This window comes from Pteropus alecto, unplaced genomic scaffold, assembly GCF_000325575.1.
Source record: "Pteropus alecto unplaced genomic scaffold, ASM32557v1 scaffold213, whole genome shotgun sequence".
Lineage (NCBI taxonomy): Eukaryota > Metazoa > Chordata > Mammalia > Chiroptera > Pteropodidae > Pteropus > Pteropus alecto.
In genome coordinates this window covers 3,457,143-3,467,686 of record NW_006434829.1, presented here as the reverse complement: position 1 = coordinate 3,467,686, position 10,544 = coordinate 3,457,143, and the positions used below count along the sequence as shown (strand labels likewise).

At 63.4% G+C, this 10,544-nt stretch overlaps 1 protein-coding gene across 1 annotated transcript in view; it reads right to left on the bottom strand.

Annotated features, from left to right (window-relative positions):
* NCOR2 (nuclear receptor corepressor 2) overlaps positions 1-10,544 on the bottom strand; it is a 165,081-nt gene that overhangs the window by 32,915 nt on the left and 121,622 nt on the right. The window contains exons 23-26 of the mRNA XM_025045498.1: positions 9,301-9,351; positions 7,942-8,578; positions 1,827-1,947; positions 685-847 (exon numbers count right to left, since the gene is read on the bottom strand). Coding sequence (XP_024901266.1) covers positions 685-847; positions 1,827-1,947; positions 7,942-8,578; positions 9,301-9,351 — 972 coding nt within the window. The remainder of the gene's footprint in view (positions 1-684; positions 848-1,826; positions 1,948-7,941; positions 8,579-9,300; positions 9,352-10,544) is intronic.

Here is a 10,544-nt window from a genome sequence, read left to right as displayed (position 1 = left end):
AAAGAGTGCCCCTCTGGGGACACAGGCTTGGAACTTCTTGGGTCCTGCGAGGACTGGGACAGGGACAGGAAATCCAGAGAACAAGAAACACGCCCCCCGCCTGTCTGCTGGCCTTGAGCCTCACGTGGTGGCAATAAAGCACGTCCCAGCCGGCTGCGGGATCACAGCTGCTCGCGGCGTCACCCCCCAGCTCCCCAGGGAACCCAGCGACCTCGGCCTGGAACGAGGTCAAGATGAGAGCCACAAGGGGCAGAGCTGCCGCCGGCCAGGTGCGGAGCCTCACCTGCGGTTCCAGAAGCCACGCGAGCCCAGGCTGAGGCGCAGGCGTGTTTCTGTGCGTGCGCGTGCTTTTACGCATTTGAAAATTGCCAGCGTTAGGAAGCTAGAAGATTTCATATAAAAATAACAGATTTCTGGCTTCTCTGGAAGAAAAACCACCCCAGGTCCGCACTGCCACACGGTGGCTCTGGCTGAGGACAGTGAGCGCCCGCCTCAGAGAAACACGGCTTCGCCAGCCACGGCGGTCCCCACTCTTCCCACGGCTGCACCCCCGTCCCCCTCGGTTGCTCGGCCTGCTCTGCCACTACAGGCTGGGAGTCTGGAGAGCAGCTCCAGACATACACGCCCCCATCCCACCCACCGGCCCTCACTCCCTGCACCCCCTCAGCCACCAGCCACACTTACCCTCCTTCTCTGCAGGAGGCACGGGGCTCCTGCTTTTGCCTCGAGGGCTGTTGCTGGACTGCTGGGCGGTGCTGCTCTCTGGCTGCAGGTGCTGTGGGGTTGGGGGAGCTGGCTTTGGGGGAGCCGTGTCCTCCCGGGGGGGCTCGTGGACTTTGGTGACCTGCTGAGGGGAGCAGGAGAAGTGAGCATCTTTACTGGCCGTCTGTAGTCCACAGAGATGAGGGAAAAGCCTTGCAGGCCTCCTGCGTCTGACCAGCCGGGAACTGGGGCCCGAAAGAGGCAGCGGCATGCGCAGGGGCACACAGGCTGAGGGTCAGGAGGGCAGGTCTTTGTAAAGGGTGTGGAGTGTGCCCGTCCATCCCAGCTGCCTGTCACCCTCCCCGCCCAGCCCGCACCCCAAGTCTCTCTGGGTCTCCAAGAGATCGGGGCTGACAAACGGGACGGTGCCTGGCCTCGGGTGATGGGCAGTGCAGTCAGCACACCCTGTGCTCCTCACATAAAAAGCCCTGGTCAGCACAGAGTCTTCAGCCAGGGAAGGCCAGGCCCTGAGGGTGACAGCTCTGGCAGCGGGCCACCACGAGGGAGGGGTGCCTCCAAGGGGCCGCCTGCTGGGCCTGGAGACTCTTCCGCGGGGGCCTTCCCCAAAGGACCTCACATTTAGAACTGGTGAGGCCCCCACCCTTCTCTCTGAGGTGCTGTGACAGCCAGGGGACTTCCTGCCTTCCCACGGCCCCGTGCCTGCTTCTGGAAAACCCTCGGTGGGTGAGGCAGGGTGGGGGCATGGAGGGAGGGAGGGAAAGCCGAGCCGACTCCCAGGGCCGCCGAGGGCACTGGGCCAGGAGGACAGAGGGAGGGGACCCGCAGGCCGAGTCCCCCGGCTCCTGGGAGCCCCACCCAGCACGACTACCTTCTCACCCGCTGTTCATGCCCTGTCTCCATGCCCTGTCTCCATGGGGATGTCTCCAGGAAGCAGGAGGTGGCTGGGAAGAGCGAGGGTGCAGATGCCGGCCCCGCCCACCCCTGCCCACCCTGCCCACCCTGCCCTGGCCTGGTCTGCTGTTTTCCTGGACAGGAAGTGACGGTCAGACGGGCAAGGGGACTGCTGCCCTGCTCGGCGAGGGAGGTGGGGGCCCAGCACTCACAATGGGGGGGATGGCAGCCGCCCGCTGCTTCAGCTGCTTCAGGTCCAGCGGCTTCTGGGGTGAGGCGTTGGCTCTGGTGTCACCCGTCGGGGTGAGAAGGCTGGGCCGTGGTGACAGCAGCCTGAGGGGGAGACAAGCATCAGGCCCATGGCTCACAGCTGGCCCCCCCGGCTCCAGCCCTGAACCACGGAGGAGAAGAGGCAAACAGCTAGCGTCACTGGGGAGGTGGCTCTTCCTTCTCTCCTCTGGCCCACGCAGGTCCCTGCGAGTCCCTCCAACCCCAGCCCAGAGGCCCAGGCTGGGAGCCAACACTCCCCCGAGACAGCCCAAAGCAAGGAAAGCCCCAGAGAAGCCCAGACGCAGAGCCCAGACCACACGCGGCCCTTTGAAGACGCCAGGAAGCCAAAGAATCAGCCCGATGAAGGCCTGACGAGCTTAAGAGATTCAGGGAGACTGTGCATCCCTCACGTACGAGCGGCTCGGGCGCCAGCGTGGGGCCTTGGGCAGGCAGCTGGGTGGGCCCTGCTGACCGGAGGCAGTGTGGGGCCCACCTGCTTAACCAGAATGTCCCACTGCCTCAAGCCCCGCCCACAAACCATTTACCGAGAAGCTAAAAGGGGGTGGGCCGCAGGGTCAGTGTGGGCACTGTCCACCTGTCAGCCACAGCGCTGCACTGGGCCTGTGGGTGCCTCGTCCCCGAAAGCGAGGTCACGTCCGTGTGCTGCCGACATTTGGAACTGGGCACTGTGCCTGTGCAAGGCACACAGTGAGGCCGAAGCAGGTGTCGGGGACAGGGTCACTCCAGTGCAGGGCGTGGGTGCCTGGGCACCTGGTCAGGGCCTGCCCTGGGGGTGGCCCCGAGCTGCTCGTGGGTGTCACCGCCTTCAAAAAATCTTCAGGGATTTCCAGGACGCCATGGCCCTGGGCCGAGCACCCTGCCACACTCCCCACCTGGCTCCCTTGCTTGCCCACTGGGGCTGCCTGGTTCCAGCTCAGCTCTCAATTCCCAGGGGGACCTGTACTTAATGGGCACTCTGGCGCTATGCTTGGGGTGCACGGAAGAAACCCAGAATCCAGTGTCTGCCTACAGGGTGCCAGAGCCAGCCAGATGATCCAACAGCACATGAGGGCGTCAGCTGTGAGCTAGGATTCAGCCAGAGGGCAAACTGATTCAGCCAGAGGTCAAAGCCCGGGGGTCCTGCAGGCACAGACCCCGCCATGCGCTGTGTCTGTACCGATGCCACGTGCAGAATGTAAGCCACGGCCGCTGCCTTTGAGGTGAGACCGCGGCGGCCAAGGCATGTTCGAGCTTCCCAGCGCTCCGCAGCCCGTGCCTGGCGCCGGTGAAGGGGGTCGGAGCAGCAGGCTCCTCCCCGCAGACAAACGGAGCAGACACGTGACGCACGGCCTGGGCTCCATCTGCGGTGGGGGGACCGTGGTCTGTGACAGGCCAGGCCTGCGGGCACTACCTCCGCCCGCATCTGCCACACGCTCGGCTGAGTGGAGACAGACTCAGAGATGCCACTGGGGCTGCCCACGGCACGCAGCTGGGCCGGCCCAGAGGAAAGTCACCCTGACTTGGCCACGCCCATTGACCCCCTTTTCACCCCACCAGGCTCACCCTGTTCCCGTCCCCCCCTCCCTCGACCTGTCCAGAGCCCACTCACACTCCCAGGACCACCTGGGGCCTTTCCTGCTGTCCTTCCCCGCCCCCTGGACTTGGGCCCAGCCCCGTCCTGCCCACCTCCCTCGGGCCGAGGCACCCGACCAGGTCCCAGCGGCTATGCCCTCACCTATCCAGGCGATCCCCACCTCGACCGCAACTGCCAGCACGCCCAGCCTCTCCTCCCCACCCCTCACCTCTACTTATCATCCTCCATTTAAAACGACCTGCATTTGCAAACTTAAATTCAAACACGAATACACCACAGCCACTTTGGCAAACAGCCTGGCGATCCCTCGGGAGGCGGGTCACAGAGGGACCATCTGACCCGGCAAATCCACTGCTAGGTGTGTGCCCACGGGAACCGAGGACGCCTGCGCACACAGACACCCGGAGGAGCCCAGCACTGACACGCGCTGTGACGAGGATGAGCCGAGGAAGCACGATGCTCAGAGGGGGCAGTCGCCGGAGCCCACAGTGACGTGGCTCCATTTGTGCGAAACGTCCAGAAAAGGCCAATCGACAGAGCTACAGGAAGACTGGCAGTGGCCGGCTGCGGGTGGGGGCTGAGGGGTGACTTTTAAGTGGGAACGGGTTTTCTGAGGGGGTGACGAAAATCTTCTGGAATTGTGGTCATGGCCGAACAGCTCCATGAATATATTAAAAGCCCGCTGAACTGTGCACTTCAAATGGGTGAACTGCGTGGTTCGTGAACTATATCCCGACAAAGGAAAAAAAGATACTGTGATATCTTTTATCTTTTTTTGCTAACCATGACATCAAGGGTTTGATATATTAGCTATGCCGCTTCCATGAACGATAAAATAATACTTATGCTATCCAATTTATAAAAATACGAAAGTACTTTAATATACAAATTTTAAGTGGAAATAAAAACTTTTATCTCTGTGTAAATATAACTGTGTCGGGATACAATATTATTACACAGAGATACACTGTAACCGTGCACAGAGATAAAAGAACATTCACAAGACATATAAAGCGAAGTGTCCCGCTGACTGTCAGTGGAGCAGGTCCTCCTCCTCAGGCCTGCATCCGCCTTGGTTTGCATACAACTCTACACCCAGGCAGATTGCAGGGGAGGGGACCAGGGGCTGCCTCTCAAAGGCTCTCGGCAGGCATGGCCAGGGACCACACACGGAGGCCCGCCCCCAGGGGGAGATGGGAGCTCGGGGGGACCAGGGCATGGGCGCAGCACCGCACGGTTGACGAGAGGGCTCCTGCTGCCAGCCTGACCTCTCCCTGTGGCGTCGGAGAACCCAAGGGTCCTGCGCCCACGAGGGAGCGAGAAGATGGGGCACCCACGGGGCCCCACCTCCCTGGTGCGTGGGCGGGCGCCTCCCTCCCGCCTCCTCTTCCCTTTGTTTTCCTGCAAGACAGCGGCTTTTATTTTCCTCCCTGGAGGCTGGGGGACAGGACAGGGGCGCTGGGAGCCTGGCACGGCACACGTGGTCCGGGAGGCAGGGGGACGGTGGCAGCGAGGCCGGGAGCTGCCGGGGGCCCTGCCTCGCCCACCCGCCCTCTAGTTCAGAGCTTGGGCTTCCGGTTCAAATCCCACCTCCGGCCATGCGGTATCACCAGCTGTGCCTCAGTTCCCTCATCCGTAAAGGGGTGTGGAATGGTCGTGCCCTCCCAGGCCACGGGAACACACGTGTAGTGCTGAGAACAAAACCAGGTGTTGAACAGGTCGGCCATCTTCCTGTCACTGTGGCTTCTCTTCCCAGGCTGGAAGGCCAGCGCTGGGGAGGGGTGACAGGGTGCACTGGGCCTGCGAACGCGTGTCCGCTCTGCGCCTGCCTCAGACCCCACTACCACCAGGCTGGGACAGGCCCTGCTACCCAGCTGGGGCTAGGAGGGCGAGGGAAGGCGGGCTTGAGACCTGTGACCACACACGCGTGGTCACGTTGCCCCCTCTGCCCCAGGAGGAAACCCCGACTGCTCACCCTGGCCTGCAGGGCCCTGCCCACCTCTGTGACCCCCTCTCTCTCCTCGCTCCCCACACCGCACCCCACTCTCTGCCACAGGCCTCTTCCCAGCGTGCCGGACACGAGTTCCTGCGGCCACAGACCCTTTGCACTGGCCGTTTCCTCCCGTGCCTCGCAGTGCAGGCTGAAACCATCCTGCCATCCTGCAGTGTCGCCCCCTCGGGCAGGCCTCCTGACTGCTCCGCCTGCCGCCCCCGACCCCCCGACCCCCCGACGCTTCCATCGCCACAGGAGCGTCCGCTTTACTGCTCTACGGTTCCGCCCTCGGACTGGTCTACCTCGCCAGAACGTAAGCTCCCCGGAGCCTGGAACGGTGCCTGGCACACACTGGGGCTCTATGCATCGGAATAAAGGAATCAAGGAGAAACTGCTGTTTCGATGCTTTTAAAGTCCCAGGGCCCAGCAGAAGAAGCCACACTCTGGCCCCCTCCAGATGTGACCCCGGGAGTCACTGAAGCTGTTCTGAAAAGGGGCAGACACCGTGGGCCCAGCATCGGGCTAGGAGTTTACGTCCAGTAACGCCACCATCCTCACAAGAACCCTTAAGTGGGGACACCCAGCTTACAGAGGAGAAAGCTGGGTCCCAGGGGAAAGCACTTTCTGAAGGCCCCGCCCTGCCCTAAAGGACCCAGGCACCACCTCTGGGAAATGCAACAGGAGAGGGCCGGCAAGTCCAAGGCTGTGTTTGCAATCAAAGCCGCCATCTCTGGCTGTGGTCCAAGAAAAGTCCCTGGCACAGGTGCCTGGCAGAGTGACGGAGAAGTAAAAACAACCAGGCAGGATGTAGTTTTCTCTCCCAAAGTCGCCAGGCAGGGACCCAGACCACACGTCTCTTGCGTCTGTCCAGGGACGCCCATGTCACTGCGCCAAGGCTGTCAGGAGAGGGGGGCGACTAGGGTCTGGGGGTATCCAGGGGCCCCCCCCGGCCCACCGACCCCTCCGAGAAGCCCTGGCTGCCGGGACACGCTCCGACAGACCTCGCCGTGCCCTCCGGTGCTCTCTTGGCCCTGAGTGGCCAGGGAAGGGAGGGAGGAAAGGCGGGCTGCTGGCCAGGAAGAGGTCAGCAGGCTGGCCACAGGCCAGCCTTACCCCATGGGCGGGGCCTGGGCTCAGTTGCACAGGGCGTGACAAACCAGGTGTCCTGACTCCTCGCCCATGGCGCTTGTTCCCAGGGGACGGAATGCTGGCCGTGCAGGCAGGAAGCGTGGAAGAAAGCCAGGCCCAGCTGGGAAGGGAAGAACACGTCCCTGGGTGCGGCTGTTGGAGGAGGCGGGGAGAGGCTAAAAGGTGCTTGGCCTGTGGGGTCCAGGGGGGCTGATGAGACTCAGGCCAACCCTCCCCTCCCAGCCTCCAGCCTGAGCCAGCCATACGTACCCAAAACACAGACCCCAGGAGGACGCTGATCGGCATGGCTGCCCCATGAGCTCAGCACTCATCTCGCTAAGAGCAGAAACAAGTCCCCATGGCCGCCAGGAGTGAGATGGGGAGCCACCCGCCCTGACCCCATTATCCAGGCACGAGAGATCCTGGCTGAGATGCCCCTGCAGACTGAGCCGCCACGAGCACTGTCTTCCGAGCTATGCCCGTTGGGCTAGAAGCTCAGGAACTCTGCGTCCTCAGGCCCTGTCGGCCCAGCCGCTGCTGGTGGGGGGGGTGGGGGCGCCCCCCCAAACATCTGCTTCTCACACCAAAGGGGAGGGGTTTCTGCCAGCGGTGGCCACCAGGGACCGCCGGACACGAGAAGCAGAGGCCCATGTGGCTCACTCGCTTTTGTGGAACATATAGAGACCCAGAGAGCACGGACCGAATCTGATTTTCCTATGGAATGTTCTAGAACTTGTCATTTTAACATGCCCCAAGGTGAATCATGGGCCAGAGGAAGCGGCTCCGAGCGAACACGCCGGATTTGAAAGTCAGATTTTCCTCCCTCTGGCTCTGCCCAGAATGTTTTCCGAGACGTGAGGAGAGAAAGTAGACCGCACTGTTTTCAGTCAAAATAACAATGACCCGCCTGCCTCGCTAGGGAACGATTTCTCCAGCCGCCTGGACGTGAGCAGAGCGGGTCTCACGCTGCTGCCCTCGGCCGCCCGCCCTCGGCCCCGGCTGGGGTGTATCAGCACCTTAGGGTCCCCACGTGTTTGTGCTGCAAGTGGCTAAAATCCAGCATTCCCAGGGCCTGGAGGGACAGGCGCCCGGCTCCAGGAGCGGAGCAGAGCCTGGAAGAGGAGCAGTGTGGCAGGGCCACCGCTGGTGGAGGCCGCCGGTGGCCCTGCCAGCTGGACCTCGCTGTCTGGGCTGTGTTGGGGGTCGCCCCAAACCCCGCGAGACCACGCCCCCTGGGGCGGGCACAGGCCCTGCCTCCCGCCTGCTGTCTCCCCGCAGAGTAGATGCTCTCCAGGCGCCTGCAGCGTGAAAAGGCGGCGGCCGCGACCGGCCTGGCACTCACCGGCTCTTGTCGGCGGCCCCCTCGGGCTCGTCCACCTCGTCGGCACTGCAGGTGGCGCTGGAGTCGCTGTCCTGGGGGGCCCCCGAGCCCTTGGCTGGGGTGGCTTTGCCGCCGGGGCCCCCGCCCCCCTCCTTCTTCTCCACCTTGAGCGGCACCTCGGGCGCGGGTTCGGCAGCCGCCTCTGCAGCCCCCTTGACCTTGTCGGGCGCCTCCTCCAAGGCCTCCTCCTTGCACTCGGCCTTGATGGGCTGGGCGGGGGGCGCCTGGCCGGGCTCTTCTCTCGGGCCCGCGTCTGCTGCCAGCTCCTGGGCCACAGGGGGCTTCTGGTCCCCACCCTCCGCCACCGCTGGGGGCACTGAGACGGCCTCTTCATCCTTCTCCTCCTTGGGGACCACGGGAGGGGGCGCGGCAGGCGATGGGGGTGCCAGTGGGGGTGTGGGTGGGCCCGTGGCTTCAGGGGCCGGAGTGGGCTCGGCGGGGGCCGGGGCGTCCTCTGGAGGTGGGGTGGGCGGTTCGGCGGGCGTCATGTCGGTGCTCAGGGCGGGTGGGGGCTTGGGCCCATTCTGCCCTGCGTCCTTGGCGGCCTCGGTGTGGGGCGATGGGATGCTCTCGGTGTCGGAGCTGTTGTTGACAGCGGCTGCGGAGGGCGGGGACAGGTGAGTGGCGTGGGGGACTGGGGTGGAGGCAGAGGCAGCTTTCTCACATCACCTGACCACACGGCCCGGCTCCGGGCAGGAGCTCAGGATTCAATGGCCTCAGCGCCTGACACCAAACAGCCCGGAGGCTCCTACGCCCCTGGCGGCTATTTGTCACTGTGTCATCGTTGCGTCTCCATCACCAGACAACGGACACGGGGGCCAGCGAACTCAAAGAAGCCCGCAGGAAACCGCCCACCCGGACCGGATCCCCCGCCCGCTTCCCTCAGGACCTGGTATACAGCAAGTGCACACTAAGTGACGGCCAAGCGGCTGTGTGTACCGACAAAGGGGAAGGGGACGTCGGTTCTAGGCCTGGCTCTTTAGCCTTAAAAAACTAGTCCTGTCACTTCTTTGGGGCTGTCTCCCCGTTTTCTATAAAATGGGGACATTTAAAATACCGGCACGTGCTGCTGGGAAATCGAATCTGGTAAGAATCACGAAGGAAGACACCAGTGCAAACCAACGAGACGGCTGAGCAGAGCGCACAGATCTGCCGCGGGCCAGGGAACAGCATGGGGAACAGACCCTGCACTGGGCAGGAAGCGCAGAGGCGGCGACAGCTCCAACGGTGGTGCTCATGGGCAGGAGTGTGCTCGCAGAAGTGGGGCCCCTTGCAGAGGACAGGCCCCCCGCCCCCCAGGCCAGATGGCCCCGTCCGTACCTGGGCCACTGCATTCCCCTCCGGGCACCTCGTTCCCAGAGGCGTGTGAGGCTGGAAGGAAGTGAGGGAAGGGTTAGACCGGGTGGGCAAGGGCAGGGGGGTGGGAGGGTGGTGGCTGGTACAGCCGGGGAGGCAGGGCCGACACAGGGGCCTGGGGCCAGCGGGCCGCAGCGAGGGCCAGCAGTGGCTCGGCTGGCCACTCACTTGCCCTGTTCTGAACCAACAGCCCTGTTCATGAACCAACACGCCCTCTCCCCCCAGATTCTGCAGTCCTAGAGGGCTTGCAGTGGCCCCGGCCACCAACAGGATCCTGAGGGGCAAGAAGCAAGTCCTGTCCACTCCTGGGGGCCTTGGGACAGGTTGATGGCCCTCTCTGGTCCCTGGCTCCCAGGACCTCACCCCTCAGATGCAAAGCCAGGCCAGCAGGGGCTGCTAGGGCCCTGGCCAAAGGCTTCCTTCAGCCCTCCCTGCCCTCACCGACTCTCATCCCCCTACGAGGGGTCACCCCTTCCCGAAAGAGTTGCCCCAGTGACAGCAACACGAGGCTTGCTCTGTGGGCACTGAGCTCTGTGCAAAGCTCTTCACACACACGACTCATGTAATCTTTGACAATCTCTAAAATGGGGACGATCATCGCTCCCGTTTGCAGAGGAGAGAAACCGAGGCACAGAGAGGTTACGTCACTTGCCCAAGGTCACACTGCACGGGGGCAGGAGGGGGTCGGCCCCGGTGTCCCTCACCAGTGGGCGCCCTGCCTCTGCCCGCTGACCCCTTCCACGTGATCAGACGACAGGACATAGGGGGCCAGCGCTAAGGTCCTGGGACGAGTGGCTGCACCCCCCAGTCTCAGTTTATTCACCTACAAAATGGGCAGATCACGCCTGGCTCTTCCCTACCAAGAAGCTTGTGTGTATCAGGGGTTGTCGGGCGTGAGCGCCAGTCGGCTACGGGCCCAGAAGGCTGGGCCGCCCCCTAAACGGCTCTCATTCAGCAAGTCTGGGCAGGGACCGAAAGCCAGCACTTCTAACAAGTTCAAATTCTGGTCCCCAAACTGGCCAGCCGTGTGACCTTGGGTGACCCACCGCTCTGTGCCCCAGTTTCCTCACCTGAGATAGGTGATAACAGTACCTCCTCCGCAGGGCTTTTACGACCTCTGGATCGCCTCAAGGACATTGCCTTGTTCCCACCATGATCAAGACTGAGCCGCTGCCGAGATACGTGGCTGACCCCGCCTCCCCTGAACC